Source organism: Limanda limanda, chromosome 11 (assembly GCF_963576545.1).
Source record: "Limanda limanda chromosome 11, fLimLim1.1, whole genome shotgun sequence".
Lineage (NCBI taxonomy): Eukaryota > Metazoa > Chordata > Actinopteri > Pleuronectiformes > Pleuronectidae > Limanda > Limanda limanda.
Genome location: NC_083646.1, coordinates 23,169,267 through 23,190,012, shown reverse-complemented (window position 1 = coordinate 23,190,012; position 20,746 = coordinate 23,169,267). Strand labels below are relative to the sequence as shown.

Sequence of the window (20,746 nt, the reverse complement as noted above, 5' to 3'; positions counted from 1 at the left end):
TTCGTGCAGACTTAATGCTCGGAGGCTGTCTGCAGAAAGTCTGGTGGCTCTCAGTCGGACATTTGCCCTCACAGATATGGCCCTTTAGGATAAAGTCTGGAGGATCTCCTGAGTTCACTGCATGTCTGAAAACAGCTGCACAGACAGTACATATGAAGCTGGAAGAGCTAGTATCATTTTGAGATTGCTCCTTTTATTTGACCAAAAAGACATAATGGTAAGAGTTTGAAAGAGTACGAATTGGATGTAGCCATAACACTGTATTTGTATCTTGTGTAATTAACAAAAGAAACAAACAAAATCTCAGTATGCAGAAATATCTTTATTCAATAGAGTTTACAATATTTTACATGTGACATACTGTATGTAAAGAAGTGTAAAAGATCTTTGGCACACTCCTAAGTTTCATGTTGCTATAAACAGAAAACATACAAAATGTTTTAGAAAATACATCTCTATTAATTTGTTTTTTAAATCTCTGCATTCAAAGACAAGTAGAAGGATTACTTTCCCTTTTGGCTGAATCATCTCTTATTTACAGTTATTGTCACTATATACATTGTGCTTGTTTATTTGTCAAACAAGGTTTAAGTATAGCTGTGTAAAGACAACTTTGTTTTACACACACAAACACACACACACATTCCTGCTTGAGGGATGGAGTCCACAGCATTGTTAGTGTTAAGGCGACATCTCTGCCAAGTTTTTTGCTCAAAGTCAGACACACACACACACACACACAGGCACTTTTATGCAAAAGCGTTCATAACTCCAACATGTCCGAGTAACAGAGATATCAAAATGGAACATCCATAATGCATGAGTATCAAATGGTAAAGTGCACATTAAATGTCTTTGGTTTACTACTTATTGCCCGGTTCATTTCTCAAACAGAAAGTGACCTTTCAACTCAGAGAGGCACCTGTCTCACTTGGTAAAAACACTGTATCCAGCCCTGCACATCTTTGGAAGCTTCCAGTTAACTCTTGCTTTTTGGCTCTTCAGCTTTTTGGCTGATTAGGGTGAGTTGATACAGTTTATGAACGGTGAAGTCCAAAACCATCCCCCAGGGTTTATCTTTGCTGGGTTAGAATCAGATATGAGACTGGGACTCCACTCATCCTGGCTCCAAGTCCTACAAGAGCTCAGCTCCTGAATATCACTTATGAGAGTTCTCATCGCAGTAGTGCCTTTGTTAAAAATCTCCACAAACCTCTGCTCACTTCTCATCGGTTACGGAGCAGTCCATAGCGATGATGTTCTGTATTTCTGTGATTTTCACCTCTTTCTCCGGGATCTCCAGCTCTACAGGGATCTTCAGCTCCTCCGGGATCTTCTCCGCTGAGGAGCTGCGGCTGGAAAGTTTGTCAATCTCGTCCTCCATTATTGAGATGCGTTCGGCGACACAATGCGCTGTGAGTCGGTGGGTCGTGGTCCCAGCATTCGTTTATTGTGGCGCAAATCACAGCCACACCCTGCAATGACAGGAAGATAGATGAAGTAACATGTTCATATGGTGCTGACCTAATATGGAGAGGGTCGATAAGCAGACCACCTGAAAACTCAGCCATAGGTTAAAGAAATGGACGGTATCCCCTTTTACGGGGGTGCCACTGAAAGCATCGTCATCATTGGTCTCAGTTCATGGTTTGGTAAGAAGCAACTGTGCTGAACCCAGTACAATGTTTTAAACTACAGAGTCTGATAAACAAGACAAATTGTGCAGCTAGCTGGTGAGCTAGAGAGGGAATAGTGATACTAAAATTGTCAGTTGGACAGGAACAATGTTGTCCAAAGACTCTGGGTGAATACAGAGGTGCCTTTTTGCTCACACATTTTTGTCATACGGACTTGATTAGGTCTGAAAAAGACAATATTGTGTATTGCCACCCACGTGGCCAAACGCAGCTTCATGCAGCTTCAATTAGGAAAAAAAGTCTTGAACATTCTTCCAAACACGTGGTCTAAACACTCAATCTCTGAATACACGCAATATATCTCTCTACTAATTCAACAAATCTCAGCATGTCTGACTGTGACTCGCACATCTTAAGAACCGTTTATCTTATTGGCCTCACATGTGGCATTTGTATTGGAAGTGCAATGTTGAATTTGGTCTGATTGGGACACGCAATACTTTCAATATTAAAAAAACTTTTGAATAAACAGGTGACCAGTGCTCTGTAGCAGCAGTGACTGGCACTCATGAACTTGAATGATGATGTCGTCTATCGCGATTTACGGGCGTGATCACCACAGGACAAGCGAACAGCCCATGCAACACAGGCAGGTTACAAACTTCGCACTACACAAGTAATACAAAGATTTATTGTAAATAACAATCTTCTTAACATGTATTTTAATCACACGTTAACTTTAAAAAAAAATTTGTGTGTACTTTTTTCACAGCAGTCCTTTTTACAAGAAATACAGATGGTTCTAGTCCCATGAAAGAAGGCTGATTCCCGTAACATGTGATTAGTAACATGAATAACCTTAATAAATACATGCCTATGTGCAATTATTGCTCCAGTATATAAACATATTGAGCAGTATATCTGACCTGATGCCTGAGCCAGGTGTCGGGGATCTCAGGTCGTCCTCTGTCTCGCAGCACATTGTCCTTCATGCTCTCCACACAGGGGTGCTCTCGTACTTTAGAGCCATACGCAGGCTCATAGTCTTTCACCTCTGCATATACAAACACAAGCAATTGTAAATCATTAGCTCAGTCTCAAGAGAAGAACAACACCTTCTCTTCTTGTCATTTACAACATTTTAAACATGTTCACTTATCAACTAGACATATGCAGAGTTTATGAAAGGATTAGAGTGAAACAGGTGGCCCGTGGGGTTAATGTGATTAGATTGTGTAAACGCATCCTTGAATGAGGTCATTCCTCCACAAACCACGGAACTGGTTTTCACTCAAGCTGCCAGCTTCGTAAACTGGCACCAATAATGCTGACAGAGGGAAATAAACGTTTTTTTTTTATGATGTCTCCATGGGAAGGAAAATGCTCAATTTGGCACTTGTATGTTGATTATTTCTAAAAACAACCAATCAGCTTCTGCTAAAACACAAGTACTCACAACATCAGACTATAGAGAACAACTCTGCTTTTTTTTTAACATTTGGTTTTGGATGAACTAGCAGAGCAGACAAAAAAGAGTGAGTAACGTTGAAACCATAAAAAATGAAAAACAAAGTTCTGGGAATGGGTCCAAATATCAACAGCTGCAGTCAGTCTCCAGCCCCAAAGACAAGAATCTCAGGATCTCACATTTGCTGTGAAAGGAGACACTACTTGCTGCAAAGTAAAAAAACAATAAAAAAAAAAAAAGTAAGATAAAATGAAAAAAAATATTCTTGATTGTGGAAATAGGAGCTGAGAACAGTCTGAAAATAAAGAATAAAATATTTTATTTTGTATGTAGCTACAGATCTGTGTGACTATGTTACCTAATGTACTGTGTAAAAAATAACTACACCAAAAACTAAAAACCCATATCAATTGTTTTGTAACATCAGTCATGCTAACCGTCTTGTTGCACTGATGCCAGAGATCCTTGCGAAAAAGCATTTTAAACATTTTTAAGGGAAAAGTCACATTTGACTCATGATTATATATCCAGTTTTTATTTCCCATGACCACTGAAAGTACAGTTACAGCTCTCGCCCTATTTATTTAAAAAGGGCCTTGGTCCTGTTAGCCTGAAATAACTGCCTGGGGTATTACAAAAATATTGTAACGGACTGGTAGTTAAGTTTATGTTCTGTTTGACTGCTATATGGTTGTTATGACTTATGTTCAGCTCAGTACACTGTTTTAAATAATTACTGAAATGTCATGAGCGTCAGTGAACCGGTCGGGGTGGGGCATGTGACAGTTGTACGGGTTGTGGGATGGCAGGCTCTCATTGGCTGGTTTGTTGGCGGGTCAGGGTCGAATGAGGATAGTGTGAAGAAGACGAGTGTTGATGTTAGGAGTGTTGGAGTTATGAACAAGAAGTGTGACATGTTCGTTTGGCTTTAATAAAGTTACATATAAGGAGAAAAGTTCCCTGTCGTCTCTGAAGCGGGCACGTAACAATATATATCGACTAGTGAGACTTGGCTATAACAACTTTGTTAGCAATCAAAGACTGTATATAAAGATAAACGACATGACATCTCCAAAGGCCAAATCCTTTTAATTGCTCCCCGGTGGCTGGCTGCAGTATGGGTCATAAACCATGCTTCCCCCATGTTAATGTATGGGACATAACTAACTAAAAAGCTAAGGTACTTGTTCGTTCAATATTTGTCATCAATGGTTTCTGACAGTTCTTAAAACGCTTATGTGTGTTCAAGTTTTTCTAGAAAGTTGGTTTTAGTAAAAATATTGCAAAATGGCATGATTGACGGTTAAGACAGACACGTGATGTTTGTAACCATCATTGCTCACGTCCCCATCAATACTCTATGGTAGCTATCAAGTGCATTGTTTTTGAAAATAACATCTAAGCACTTCAGGGATATCTCTGGCCATCCAAAATCTGCATATCTAATACATCTGAGTAAACTCCACCTGCAGATGAAGTGATATAACCAGAAGGACCTAAGAACTAGGTCTACTAAACAAATCTTTGGATCAAGAATCCTGGTGTATACAAATGTCGGTTGGACTACTCTGTATCGTTGGGGTCAGGGTCGTTTGATGAAATTTAGGAGAAGCTGCTAGTTTCATATAAATGAGGTCACTGTGGTGCTGCTGACTCCTCAAACACAGGAAGTGGGAAGGTTGGAGTGGAACCCCCCGGACAGGAAGTTTGAGGGCTGGGATTTAGACTGTGTGCAGAGTAGCTGACTCTACAGGCCCACACTTCCTGTTTTTGACATGTTGAACTTCCCCTCTTTTTAGTGTTTTAAAACAGGACCCAGCTGGACCCAGTCGGACCCAGCCCATTCCCCTGGAGCTTATTAATGCCCAGGCTGGTATTGTCCACAGCTCTCTGCTGTTTCGATCTCCTGCAGAGGAGCTGATATAAGTACCACACAGAGAGAAAACTGAAAGTTAAAACTGGAATAAAAAGATGTGAAGTGCTTTTTAAACATTAAAACATGACTGAGTGGAAAATATCTAATTTCCTGCCCTGATGTTGATTTGGCACCTATTTTCTTTTCCTATCTTGAGAAACAGACAGACAAATACTATCAGTGCAGTGTATGAAAGAGGTGCGGCCTGTTTCTCCCTCTCCTGACATTTGAAAGCTATGAGAAGAATTTCGTCCATGGTTTGAGAACAGATTTCACAAGAGACTGCAACCAGACCCTCAGCCACAATTTTCCCTCGCTGTCTGGGCCCGTGGTTAAAACCCTGGTATATCCAATCTGAGGGGCGGAGAGTGGTTTAGGACAGTTTCCTTTTTAGATTATCTGTCTGAAACCTTTGTGGCCTGGAGGTTAGCAAAAAAATCTCTGTGGTCGCACTATCTTAAGAGAAACCCAGCTCCATCTTTGAGACTTTCAATTTGCATGTAACGAGACACTGATCCCACATCTCTGCCAAATACTACATCAGAACGAATTAACCTGCACAGCCTCTGATAAACCACGCTCTCATCCAAACTAAACCTCTCTCCATCTAAAGCATCCACCCCCCACCCATCACACTAGAGAAAGTTGTGGGCTGAATTCCTGCGGCAGGTTTGTGGGCAGCACATTAGCGAGCTGAAAGTAAAACGTCAGTACCACTGTGGTGTTTTGATGGGGCTTTAAGAGTCTAAACTAAGAGAAGGAAACACCTTTTACAACTAGCAGGTGAATCTAGTTTCATGCACATATGGGCCTGAAACCGTTGCTGGTTGAAAAACTTGAAAGTTACTTCACCACTTGCATTTGTGCATGATCGTCAAAGTGAAATGATAAGCTAATCAACTTAGTATCTTTAGGCTAGTATTGTCAGATTTCTGTGAGTAAAAGAGTCTTGACCAAAGAAACTCCTGCTGATTTTTTTAATGTATGAAAGGCAAACTCTGGGGAAAGTCTGGACCCAATTCTGCAGACATCCTCCAGAGGTCATGTCTGAAAACTGCCGTTGTGAGTGAAGTGAACATGCCTGGTAATATTTTTGTTTCCAGTGGTAAAAAATGAAGTGCATTTGGAAATAGAAATGCAAAAGGTGCAATATGTAGTTTTACAGGGGGCTGAGTGACAGTTTATCCATCCGACTGCACTTCTGTGTAGTTTCTATGCTAGCTGACAACATGACTTAAGAAGGCCATTGAGCTCTTTGCTGATAAAAAGGTTAAATATATAACTTCTGTTAAGACCATAAATGTTGTATTTCCATATCCTGTTTGTGTAAACAAATAAGATGTGTTAATTAATGTTTTATAGATGCTATTTGGCATATTTCTTGAGCATTTCACAAAGCAAGCCTGGCTGGAACCCTTGCTTAGAGTTTGCAAATTAAGTCAATCATCTTCTGTAAACAGCTCAATATGTAACACATTCCTTTGATTATTTAACTTTTTGACTAAATGCCCTCTATCTCTAAGCCTTTGCCCCAGTGGGGTATAAACATCACCCCCCTCACCAGCTGTTGCTCATGGCCGTCTCCCTCCATGGACCACAAGGTCTTTGGCACAGTCCTCACCCTTTGCCTCGCTCCATTACCCAGTATAACCCTCAGCTCCCTGCCGCGCCCGGCAAGCTAAATCAGGATACGTAAATAAAATGCTCAGAGACACACAGAGAATTTGCTATAACTGACCACCACAACAATACCAGCGCTGGGTAGTATTTCTTTACCCACCATTCTGTCCCCTGTTGTTGGAGGGCAGACAGAGGAAACTGTCCAGTAGCTCACTCCGAAATAAACACACAAAGACAAACCAATGTTGGAATGTGACTGTCTAGTTCCGAAATGTCTCAGACTGTCTAAAAAAAGTCCACTGGAGAACAACTGGAGTGAGGAGATGGGAGGAAACAGGAAAATTTGCGACTGCTTTTAAGATTGACTGCAATTTAACTTATATAAGAGTGAAGATGTTTTTGGAAAGTCAAGATTTTTTGTTTAGTGCAAAGTAGCATTTGAGTGCTGAGGTTTGGATATTTTTTAAATCATAGGATAAAAGCATATTACATCAAATTAACAATGCAAAACTAGAAGGTTAAACATCTATTACAATTGTCAACTGTTATGTTTTTAAACTTTAAAGAAAGTATTTAAAATAATTATGTAATATTCTTCATTCATGCAAAATTATAAAATAATATTGTGTATTTGTTAAAAGTTCAATGTAATTGTAATATAGTGTCAATGTTAAAAGATGACTATAAATGTAAATGCACATGTAAATATTCAAATTCTATGTAAGACTTATTCTTATGTTTAAATAAAAACTAATTGCATGACTAGCTTGGAGGAAAGTCCGGCTCTTGAAATAAAAAAAATATTTGTCCAAACTTGGGTTTACAGAAATAGATCATGATAAATTATTGTACTCTTCTAACATTACATACTGAAAATACATAATCAGAACAGCCAACAGTTTTCCTTTATTTTTGTATCTTATTTTAAATAAATGTAAAGTCTCAATGTAATGAACCAGGAATGCCCCCTGTACATGGACACACTCATTCTCACTCACACATGCAGAGCCAGCTAAATCAGGTAAGGAGTCCCATCCCGTTCTCACGTATTGATTTCCTGCCCAAAGAAGGGCAACAGCAGAGTCCAGATTGCCTCCCTCACATTTCTGTCATTCCTCAGCTTCCTGCTGCAGCCCTGGAGCTGAGGTCTGAGTGAATTCTGACGGACAAGACTATCAGCTTCCTTGTTGACCCACAAGCCCTCACTCACTGTAAGAAACCTGAACATATTGTGTGCATGTAGGTCACAACCACACACAGACACACAGTTCACCTTATTAGCATAGATGTACATAAACTCAGATTACAGTGTATTCTATCTAATACGTGTACATGCATTGGAACATTACAGGCAGAGGCACTGGATGAAAATGCTACTTGAAATTTGTGGAAGAGTAAATAATTCAAATTTAAATTGTAAACGTTGCACTGTCATACAGTGATCATCCTGATGAAGTAACCGGACATTTACATCCTGCAGCCGCAGTTTGTAATCACACATGCACAACGCAGCAGGAGATTCTCTGCAAAGACGCCTTCACAGCGGCTAAAAAATCCTCCTCATTATTCAGGCGAGAGGTGGAGGCTGCAACAGGCAGAGGCAGGAAGTGACAGATATCACGTGATTGTCTTGACAACACACAGACATTGGTGTCGGCTCTTATCACCTCAAACTCTCTTGACATCTTTTCTCTGTGTCATCTAAGTGTAAGACCCCACCTTTTCACTTGTTTTTTTCATGTCTGAATCTGTCGCGCGTTAGAAGCGTCACCACCTGGATAATAAACGTTGACAAGAACAAACTACTTTTCCTTCCAGGGAAAGGCTCTCCCGCCCACGACCTGACTATCACCTTTGACAATTCCGTGGAAGCCCCAACCCAGACTGCTAGGAACCTGGGTGTGACACTCGACAGTCAACTCTCCCTTTTACCTTTCGAAGTGATAATTTGGAAATGCAGTGTTTTCATTTGTGTCCAGCGTTTCTCCAGGAAGACAACAATTATTTAGAATAGGTTTTTAAACTGCTCTGAAAGATATGACATTGGTTAAGGCAACTCTTAACTTTTTTTAATAATTTTTTTTGGGCAGTACGTTACAAAAGGAATGCAAGCTGACAACATCTGATCCTTATGTGACAGATGTAAGGAGAGATATAGCTTCCACTTTGGTATCATCTAATTAATATATGCTTTTACCTTCAACATCTCAAGCATTGCTTGCTTTGCATCTGGATGACACTTATTCACCTCAGCAGGAGTTGCTTTGCTACCGATGTGAGTGTGTGTTCATGTATTCCATGTCTGTGGGTGGACTGACCTCCGATAGCTTCACACCTCGATGTTATCTCCCACAGCACCAGCGCCATGGAATAAATGTCAGTCTGTTTGAAGGACTCAGTGTTCTCCAGATTGAGTCGGGCCTCCAGAACCTCTGGAGCCATGTAACGGGCTGTACCCACCTGCAATGCAGAGACACAAGGGAGAGGGTTAATACACACAAAACTCCCGCACACACGCACGCACGCACGCACGCACACATACAGCTTCCTCCCACAGCTCATGTAGGCCAGGTTAAGTGGAGACTTCTGTTTTCTTTGGTTCAATAGAAATTAGGAAGTGGTTTGTGTTGTGTTTTCCAACATTGTGTTTACTTTTATTCATTCCTAAAAAGTTGTTTGGTGTTGTGCAGTTACACTCATGTTTAAACGATCCCATTTTAATCAGAAGACAAATTAAACACACAGAATATGTCAATAAATCAAGTCTATATTTAATTATTTTCGTACATCTAACAAAATGTATTTTTATACATAAGTTGGCTGAGTGATCCAGTGAGTAATGTGGGCAGGCTGGTGCCGCCCAGGCCCATTACTATCTGTAAGCATTATGAAACCCTGTTGTAAAAGAAGGAAACAGCTGCTGGTTTAGCACATTGCTGAAGAGAGGAGGTCTGTAGCATCTAATGATGCACAAATCTGTATTCATTTGGATAATGGTGAAGAATGCTTGCGTTCCATCAGCATTTTACAAAAAGGGAAACTTTACTAAGTGACAAAATGATCCCTCATCTTAGTCAGAAAATGTTTTTCACCATTGCATAACATCTAATCTACCAAAAATACCATAGTTTATTACTTTATTTGTTTATTACTGATATAATATCTACTGTTGCCTGTGGAAGACATTTTTTATGCATTAAAAAAAAAGTTAATGTCAGTTCATGTCTCTTCGCAGATTGTTGCTGAATCACATGAACAAACACATGCACATACAAAAGTCATAATTACACCCAACCAGCTGGGAATTTCGAGCCTCCATTTGTAAATGGAACATCCGGTATTGACAATCCGGGATCATGATGTGAACATTTTAATGAATTACTAGGAACAGGAGCAGAGTGTTCCGCTCTGCATGATGCGTGTCAGCGAATTCTTGGACAGAAGGAGGCAAAACAAACAAGCACAAGTAAGATCTCCCCTTAAACCAAAGCGGTTGTCCTACAGGGCGTTGTTGGTAAATAGCGGCATCATTACTGTAGACAATAAACTTCCTCTGCACAACCTATAATTTGTATCAGCTTATAAAACAACAGCACGAACCACTATTTGTAAACGGACGTTTAACAGGACCTAACAAGTACTATAGTCTTATTCAGTTATGGAAGGTATAATATCCTTCTGCTCCATAACATATGTATTTTAAAGCTTTAGATTGAGCCCACAACTTTGATCTATAGTGATATAATCAAGTTGCTTTTAATCTTTACTTTTAATTTCAGTATTTAAAATGTAATATTTATTAAGTTGAGTTGAAGTTATCTTGGGTGAAATATGTAAGTACTTCTGCCACCACTGCTTGTATCTCTATTTAACACAGGCAGACATTAAAGGACTTGCTGACATACAGTGTCCTCTTTCAAATCAGCCTCTGGTCTTAATAAAGTCTTTAAAAAAGGAACTATGTTTCGTCACAATACAAAGATGAAATCTGACCTGTCCAATGTTGGCGAGGTCATCCACAGTCAGGCTGCTGTCCATGCAGAGTGCCAGGCCAAAGTCACACAAGCAGCATGTCAGGTCATTCTTCACCAGGATGTTGGAGCTCTTCAGGTCACGGTGGATGATGGGCACCTTCAGGCACAATAGAAATATGGGTGTCAATCTCAAAATAAAAGCTTTCAAGTAGACAATGGCCAACCGTGAAAAATCAAAAGAGTAAATAGAGTTTACATTTGCAAACAAATAGATAGGTATTTTAACTCGTAAAATATTTTATAATGAACAATGACAAGGTCTCCTTTCAATGTAATTAGTTATAAATATTTATTGTGAGACCCCCTGACCTGTTCTCTAGCACAACCATCAGACAAAAATTTAGTTTGCAGTGAAAAAAATCCTAATCTAACAATCATATTTATATAACCTTACATTTTGGACACATTTTGTTCCCATGAGGACACTTGGTGTATCCCCCATTCAGGCAACTGTGCACAGAATTTTGAAATTCCTTCAACTATCATCAGATTTTCTGAGTATATTCATTAATTCACAGTATGCTACCTTAGGGCGTCCACAGGCGAGGCGGTCACTGTGGAGATGGGCAACACCCCGAGCAATAGAGCTGCCCAAAACCTGCAGCTCCTCCCAGCTGATCACATGACGTGTTAGATACTCCTGGGGGGGCAGAGAATGAAAATAGAGAATGAAAAGACAATCTCCAATCTAAAACATCTGAAACATATCAGTCTTTAATTCTGGGCAACCTGAGTGGTGGCCTCACCTGTAGATTTCCTCTGGGGTGGAACGCAGTGATGAGCCAGTACTGCTTCTCCACCTTCTTCTCCTCTGCTGTCAGGAAGTGGAGGATGTTCTCGTGCCTGAGGTCTGTGTTGGAGTAAACGTCCTTCTCGTTCTTCCAGGAAGCGTACTCCTCATAGGGGAAAATCTTCACAGCCACAGTTTCAAACTGATCTGAGGTTGTCTGCTTCAGCTTCGCCTTGAATACCTGAGCAAAGCGACCTTTGCCAACCTGCCAGGGAGAAGTGATCATTTTAGTCAGAAGGGCAAAGTGCAGAATAGGTTCACTAAACAGGTGAAATGAGTTTGTATACCAGCGCATCCAGCTCTATGGGCAGTGGCTCAGTGTTGTGGTTCAGGTTGTTGGCATGGGTCGAGCTGCTTTCTGACCTGTCATCATCCATCATAATGGCACAGGCGTCGCTGCAGTCCAGCCTTAGCTTGCGCTTCTTACTGTTACTCTCCCATTCTTGGTTGAGCAGGCGTTTACGGTAAGTTCGGTACCAGTAGAGCATTTCTGCTAAAATGATCCCCATCACCAGCAGGGGCAGCAGGCTCACCAGGATCACAGACACTAAGGTATCCTCTGGAGTTGGATCCACAACTGGAAAAGAGCATAGAAGATGGAGATGAATAAACATGCGTAGAGAACATATATTTTACCAGGTGCTGCTTGAGGAATAAGAATCATAAGGGTCTGCTATGAAGAGATTCTCAACGAGTCAGGATTGTTTGCTGTTACATTTTTTAAGGGTTGGGGGCAAGATGCCTGAATGTGTGAGGCATTTCTCTGCCTCTGAAACTAAGGTGGGTTGTTGAAGAAAAGGAGTGTCAGTCATTTTGAACAACATTTCAAGTGGAATCTTTCAAGTAAAAGTCTTCCACCACAGGACATTGATTGTGACATTACTGTGAAGTAATGTTGATGCTGTTGGTTCACGTTTACCAGAAAGATAACCATTCATTTATTTACTGTTTTATTTTTGTAGGTCAATTGGTTTTGCAGGCTCAGGAAAAGAGTTGGATGTGTTTATGAGGGGGCTGCGGTTCAAGAGGTATCCAGAGGGTTGGTTGTTCTATTAGCTGTAGTTTAATAGAAGAAACATTGCTATATAAATACAGTGCATTTCACATTTGTATGATTTATTGCTAAACTTTACACAACACAAGATTGGGCTGTCAGGTTCTATCATTAATTCTAACTTGGGGGGGAGATGGTATTCAACCTGTAATAAACCGTTCAAATTAAAAATAATCAGACAGTCTGAGATAACTTTGTCAAACAGCAGAGGGCGATCACTGTCGGCTTGACCTACTGCATGCCCTCCTGACCTTTCAGTTAAGTAAGCAAGTTATGTTTCGTTGTTTACCTATAAAAACAGACCCTCAGAAACAAAGCCGTCCTGAGCAGAACATCACGACACCAGATCATCTGAGTAGCAGCAAGTATTTTAATGATCAAAGGTGATGCTGTTTGTCATCATTGTACCATGAAGCTGTCTTGTTGTGGGCTCACCTGAGGAGGCGCTACAGATAAACGGACAAACTGTCGGCAGGAAAACAAGTTAATAGTAACAATGAATTTAATACTACAGCAACACAAACTGAGCAGCTATATGGTCAGGAATACAAACGTTGCATGACCTGGCAGCAGAGGGAAGTGTTTGCTTTATGTGAGCTGCAACTTAATATTGCTCTGATTGTGTTTTAGAGATATAGATACAGAGATATAGACACTAACAATTGATTGCATGCTTCACTGTTTGCTGTGAATCCCTCTACCTACATATGAGGGCAATTTGAATCTAGCACGGAGGCACTGACAATAAAAACATCTGTTATATAATACTCTGGTATAGACTGTCATCTTAACAGTGTCTGCATTCCTATTTTACCTATTTTACCATATCCAGCATAGCCGAGCAACATCTAATCATCCCACAGACAACTAAATAAAAGGGATGGCAGTGGAGTAAAGGCAGGTCTTTCGAAGACAGTCTAATGTGTGTGTGTGTGTGTGTGTGTGTGTGTGTGTGTTTTGGGTGCTGCTGCAGCAGTAGCAACCTCCTCAGTCATTTCCTCTCATGCTCTCCCCTGCTCCACAGAGTACTGTAAATATTGTCCTTTCCATCACCACAGTGGTCACTACCAGTAGCCAGGGCTGACCTCAAAGCTTAATGAGATAGTACTGGTTTTCAAAATATTTTCTTGCATGTTCTACTTCAGAAACCGAAAAAGCTCAAAAGGCCCGAAACCCAATTTTTTTTATTAGTCATTAATTAGGACAGAATCTGTACATAACTCGATACATAAATTATTTTCCCTCCATACTCTCCTCTGGACATCAATGCCCACCCTGGAGTAGCTCAATGCCCCCCCCCAAGAGAACCCTGAACTCCAGCATTAACCACCTCCTCGGACTGTGACTGCCAACCCTGACAGAACGAAAGCCAACCCTCAGAGCACAGAAAACAGTGGAGAGCCTGTCTGCCTTGGCTTGGTCCAGCCCGTCCTGGTCTGCTCTGGTCAGGGCGCCGTTTAAAAGAGTCTCACTCTGTCTCTCGGGGGAACAATACCCTCCTGAGCGAAGCTGCCATTTTGGCATGCTGGAGTCATACCAAGGACTGACCTCTGAAAAGGTTGCACCAGCCTATATCTATTTTGCATTTCAGAGTTATATACACACATGGAGTTAATGACTGTGCACTGAAATGTAAAAGTCTAACCTGTGATTGAATACATTATTAAGTAACAGTGTTGGAATGCAAAATCAAATTAAAACGTCTGGTAAAGAGAGAAGATTTGCACGTGATCTCAACTTTGAAAGAAAAAAGTGAATTTCCTCCTGACACACTGTGGCACCTAGACAGCAAAAACAAAACTGCTGTTTTAAATGTAAAGACCATAAATACGTTATGCCAATTATTTGTAACTACAAGTATTTTGACTTTATGAGTCTGACACATCAACTGACAGTTCATTATAATATATGTTAAACTTCTCTTTATAGAAGTGAGTGTCTTTGAATCCATCATGTAGCTGGATGTACTGTGAAGCAAGATAAAAAACGCTCTCAGCAAGATGAATAATATCTTCATTTTTTGGTTGTAATTTTGTCATTGTAAAGTAGTAAATCTTTCAAAAACAGCTCAGGGCAGAGCTGCGGATACAATGAATCAGAACGCTCTGGACACAAACACACGTGCATATTTTTAGATTTGACACAACTTCAAGAGTCTGGTAGTAAAGTGGGTTGTGAAATAAGACCTCCAGACGGTCAGACGGTACTTCTCACATTCCATGCGCCTGTACAAGTGTGTATGCTTTAAGGATTTGAAAATTGCTTGGAGGTTTCGGAGGTTTTAGGTTTGTTTCCTTGCTGTCCTCATGCTACGACTGGAGTGTGTAGTTGAGGTAACACACTGGCAAAGCCAAACTGCCAAAACAAACTGGTAATGAGACTATTGTTGCCTTTTCCAAACATGATGCCAGAGTGCTCATGCACCGTTCAATGAAGTTTGACACGTCATTTGGAATAGTAGAGGGAGCGTGTGTGTGTGTTTCAGGATGTGAATGGTAAGGTTTCAAATGCTGCCGTCTCTGACTCACGTCTTTAATGCTCTTATTAGTTTCTAATTTCTCAGTGTTTTGTTGTGACATTATAGGAACTACAGTGTTTTCTTTGGAAAATCACAGAGCCAGACATGAGTTCATGTTTGAAAAAGGTGATGGGTGGCATTATAAAAACAGAGGAGGTAGAAGCACACTTTCAGCAGACCTACGATGTGCGTCATAGATTTTGTGTATAGATTTTAGTTTATTGAGCCATCTACAAGAAATATAACTCAAACCTCTGCTCAGTGCACAAAAGAGAACACACTTTTTTAAAGGTTATTTCTGCATTACATGAATTTTGTTACCTTACCAAAACCAAGTTATGTCCTAAATGTATATAAATAACTAGCCACCCAGACTTTTATCATATTATGGTGATGTGAAGAAAAAACCAGGATGCTCACTATTTACTTGTTATGGTAACAGTGCGGCCTCTGCAACCCGACTGCTGCATGAATATGGCTCATAGTTCTGCAGGTCTGCGTTCTCTCCCTCCATCATCTCTCTGTTGGTCTGTTCCTATCATTCCATCTGCTTCTTTTTTTGTAAAGCTGCCCTTCTTCTTTTCCTGCTATTTCTGCAGCTTTAAATCATCCTGCTTGAGTCATATCTCTATGAAGCAGTCTGCTGTGTGACAGAATGAATGATATACTCACTGATGACAAGCCAAGATTTCACAGTTAAGGGGGAACTGTAAAATATAAGAATAAAAAATAGATCTTGGATGAGGCACAGAGCCATTTTTTCCCTTTATTATTCCATATCCATCTTCATCTCCTCTTCCCCTTTGCAGGCTACATCGAGAAGTCATCCTAATTAATTTTCCACTCTACATATTTTTATATCTTTTCCTTTGTCTTTACCACCAAAATAGAAACATCCCTTGGCATTCAAAATCCCCACTTCCTTTCACGAGGAACATTTTATTCATCAAGAGGGATGTCAAAATAACCCACCAGATCAGGTGACATCAGTGCAAAAACACAGACTGAGTCAAGGAATTTGTGTCAGAAATGAATTAGTTCTACTGTTGTTTCATTCCTCACATAGTGTGCCTCCAAGCACATAAAACTGACTTTCACCACAGCACAGCCCTAAATACACCACTTATAACATCAGCATGTTACTACAACAAGGCAGTATTTACTACCACTGCCTCCCTTCTCATTGAAACTAGTTCATAAGCTCAAAAACACATGTTGCATTGACACTGTCAGAGGCGACGTTAGTCTGCTGGAAATCATCTTTACAGGATCTTGAGTAGAAACGTCTGCTGTGTCTCTCAGTGAGAGGGATAATCGTCGATGAGAAAGTCAATAGTAGTTAAACTTTACTAGTTTAGAAAAAACATGTTAAAATGGGGGTTTTCCTGTATTGTATTTAAACTTTAAAACTACCGTCAATGCTGAATGAACAAGAAATTCGAGCCAGAGTTAGTTATGATGCTCAGTTATGATCAATTCAACCAATATTGTTGCAGTAGCACTATTTGCATCAGGAGCCATTATTGATCGGGATTGAATCTGGCAATGCTACACCGCAGTGGATAATGTGCCAACTTTGATGGTCCAGTGTGTAAGATTTATGTGAAGGGGATCTAATGGAAGAAATCGAATAAGAACTAATCCTAAAGTGATGTTTTCACTAGTTTGTAATTATCTAAATCTACTAATTGATATTTTCTCTAACCTATAATGAGCCTTTCCATCAGGTGCGAGTCCTCGCTACCGCAGGTTATTTTTCATGTTAGGAAAGGGAGGGTGAGGTGAGGAGTATTAAGCTGCAACATCCAACTTTACCACTAGATGTCACCAAATTCTACACACTGAACCTTTAATGGTGAATAAATTGAGAAATAAAACCAAAATTGAGTGCAAACGATTTGTTCGAAATGATTTATATCAATGAATAATAGTATGTGGACTCACTGTCACTGAGTTAACACACTGTCTTGATAAATGATGATGGATGTCGGCCTACTTCCTCACATTTTTTTCACAAGCAAACAAAACATCAATCAATCTGACAACCAACTAACCAACCAGGAGGGCTGAGATAATCCCCACTGACATTGGATGAGGCAGAATAAAACCTGGAAAGGTAGCCAGTCTATCACAGGACTGACATACAGAGACAACAACCATTCACACACACAGGCAATTTAAAGTCTACTATTAACCTAAACTGCATGACTTTGGACAGTGGGAGGAAGCCACAGCACCAGGAGAAAACCCACACAGACACAGGACATGCAAACTCTACACAGAGAGGCCTCTGATAATTGTCAGGTTCTAACTAAACTAATCCACCACCATGCTGCCTGCAAACAAAACTACCACCACTGCCTGGGGCTCGGAGAGATAGATCACATTCTCTGTTGGGTATCATCTTAAACTTGCTTTCATTAATTTGTTGGCCACTTGGGGGCAGCGCAACATGTAAACTACTTGTTCTTGTATTTACACACCCAGCACATGTAGAGCAGCATCAGCCTTCATTTGGCATCATGCATCAAGTTCAAAACCTTATTTAGTTTTGTCTACCACCTGACGTCAAACTGTTTATGGCATGTGCATGATTGTTTAGCAAGGCAACACTGGTTGAGAGAGATTAAATAATTTGTTCTCTCTCTCTTCTTATCTCGCAACTGAAAACAGCTGTTTGATCAATGAGCAGCTTTGATAAACAGCCACTCCAATTTACTATTTAATCATCTGATCACTTCTCCCTGATTTGTCCAACATAAGCTGGTAAGTGTTAACTGCCTCATAGTGACATTTTTCATACTTTTGACTGCACAGACACACACACCAGAATTCATAACTCCCCATGCAGAAACCGTATTACAAGCACGTCATGAGAATGTAATGCAGGGGGAAGACAATGTGAGGCATTTAAGCTCTGGCAGTGCTCCAAAATAACAGCCGAGGACTTCCTTCTACTTGTGACCTCAATGGGAGGAAGGAATCACAACCCTTATCCTCAGGGATCTGAATGTCTGTGTGTGTGTGTGTGTGTGTGTGTGTGTGTGTGTGTGTGTAAAGGGGGGAGTACAGGATGACACAGGTTATGATTTATACAAACTACTGTCCACATCCTTGAACGAACCTCCTGAATTTTTTTTGGAGGGCTTTTTCTGGTTGTCCCAGGCTAATTAATAACTGTAAGGAACGACAACAAGATGAACAGACGGCGACAGACAGCATCAGCTATAGACCACCACTCAAAATTCCAGCTTGTTTCCAAACTGTGTGCAGTGGATAGAAGAACCTGCCTAACAGAGCTGGTCATTGTTATGGAAGTTTACTGGAAGCTGGTGAAAGGAGAACTCAGGCAGCAGCCGATGTCTTATGCAAAAGATTTGAATGTAGACTTGATGCATCAAGGAGACCAGAGGGTGAAACAATATACAAACGCTAACAGAGTAACATGAGCAATTGTTACCCCTAAGTCTGAAGATGTCCTCCACAGCATCCCAGTATCTCCCTCTACTTGTGTCACCCATTCTAACAGCACATCCATGAATGGCTCGAATTGCTATCATTCTCTAAGTTACATGTTGGTGTTTGCATCCTATTGGACGGTTACATCCCAGTGAGAACGACAGGCAAACAAGAGCGAATCTGAAAATGAAAACCAACTATAAAGGGCTTTAAAGAAAAATGAGTGAGTGTTGATGCATCAATTTTTAGAGCTTATTCATCAACTGTGCTCTTACAAATAGATAATTGAGTTTTCAATGAACTGGTGCAGTACCCATTCATTCTGAACCTGACTGTTTGGAATTGGCTGTTCTCATGTCCTGTGTTAAGAATCCGGATCTACTTCACAATTATTCCTTACTCATTAGTGAGTTCTCCTTAAACACTTCTACAATAAACTGTCACTTTCTATTGTTTTGCTGTTATAATTCCGCAAGACATATCCAATTTCTTCCCCAATAAAATAATAATCTGCCATGGGAAGGGTGCTGTAGAAACTGTACTTCATGCAACAGACGTGAGGAGGCCCCACCTGAGGTTTTTCACCCTAGAGCAAAAAAGCTCATTCAATTTAAGGATTGTCTGTTTCAACACCGGGCCTCCCATCAACCTCCCATATTATTTGCAGGAGATATACAAATCAGATAGAATGTTAGGGTTTAGTTTGAACAGGAGGAATTCTATCTGCTTTACTAATGCTGTAACCGAGGAAGTGACTAACACTGAATTTACTGTCAGTCACCCCTTTGGCGTTCTGTGTCTTTAGGGCCTGTTCACCATGTGCTGGAGATGTTTCTGCTTCAAGTTAAACACAGACAGGAAACCATATGTCTGAGCTCTCCAGTGTGGCTGGCCTACACACACATTCACCCACACACACGCATTAGCAGGCCGAGACAGACACCCAGTTTTTCTTCTCAGCACCATGGAGTGCAGCAGCCAAACACACACACACACACACATACACACGGCAGAACCAACTGAGTGTGTGCGACCACACTGAGGATTTCCCGAACGTTGTGTACATGTTATCCAAATACACAGTTTCCACTGCACTTCCTCTTGAGATGATGGTGCACTGAGACAATTCCACAAGACCGTAGCAACCATAATGAAACGCTTAAACATGTGTATTGAACACATTCAGAGTAGCTGAATGAAGAGGCAAACATATTTGTTATATATATATGTGTGTATATGATTCGTATTATCAAACTCCATGATAAGATCTAGTGATTTATAATTGATTAGGAGGTGCTTTATGTTGAAAATGGCATTTCCATCCATCTGAATATTTTCCACACCCCCTGTGTATCGATGATTCCAGCTGAAATCTCATCACAGGATGTTTCTACTCACTGGGGGAAAATAACAGCTTGTCGTTACACTCTTCGTCGGTACAGGAGCAAAGGTGAGCCATCCCACTTGTTGTGTTCTTCTCCTTCATCACACAGGTGGAGCTGTTGTAGTCATCCAGCATCACGCCATACAGCGGCTTCGAAGGATTGTGGCAGAGAGTTTCGATAGAGAAACCTGTGTCGTTCTTCCTCCTTTAAGAGACACAGACAGAGTAGAAATGTCATTATTTAACAGTGTCTCCATCAAGAGCTGATCCTTTATCTAATCTATTACATTGAAGAGACAGTCATTTGCAGCTGTTAAGTACCTACCAGATAGGGACACAGACCTCGTTGGTTTCTGTGCAGATGGACGTGATGGAGCAGTTGGACATGCAGGTCCCTGTTCCACTACACACAGACAGCTCCAGGTCACAGAACTTACAGAGCTGACTGAAGGGGTAAAAATGCGACATATCTGCAGGACACACACAGAAGTATCCGTCAGGTTGGTTTCATGTCAGGACAGTTATCACAGTGAAAACCAAACAACCCCTAATACCTCTTTTCTCAAATATGTAATTCGACCTGATGCGGAAAAATGATGGTTAACTAATAAGTAAATGATGCAACAAATTAAATCTCAGTTCAGTTCTGCCGACGGGGTCCACTCGGCAAACAAACTTGGAAGTACGTGGCCCCTGGATTGAGACACAGCTAAAGGCTCAGACTTAGAAATGGCAGAGACTTAACATGACCTCATTGAGTGGAAGTTGTTGTTGACATGGCTGCTACTTGCTGCCATGTCTTCATTCACACGTCATAAAGAAAGCACACTCGGTCCTGGGGTAGAGTTGTTTGATCTCATCACTCTG

At 40.7% G+C, this 20,746-nt stretch overlaps 1 protein-coding gene across 1 annotated transcript; it reads right to left on the bottom strand.

The window, feature by feature from the left end:
• Positions 1-303: 303 nt before the first annotated feature.
• Positions 304-20,347, bottom strand: LOC133014601 (TGF-beta receptor type-2-like). Its single transcript, XM_061081865.1, is given in 10 exon segments — positions 304-1,424; positions 1,426-1,475; positions 2,564-2,691; positions 8,959-9,100; positions 10,634-10,771; positions 11,201-11,314; positions 11,421-11,669; positions 11,752-12,041; positions 19,894-20,084; positions 20,205-20,347. Coding segments are annotated over 10 exon segments (1,650 nt in total). The 3' UTR covers positions 304-1,219.
• Between the last annotated feature and the right edge of the window lie 399 nt (positions 20,348-20,746).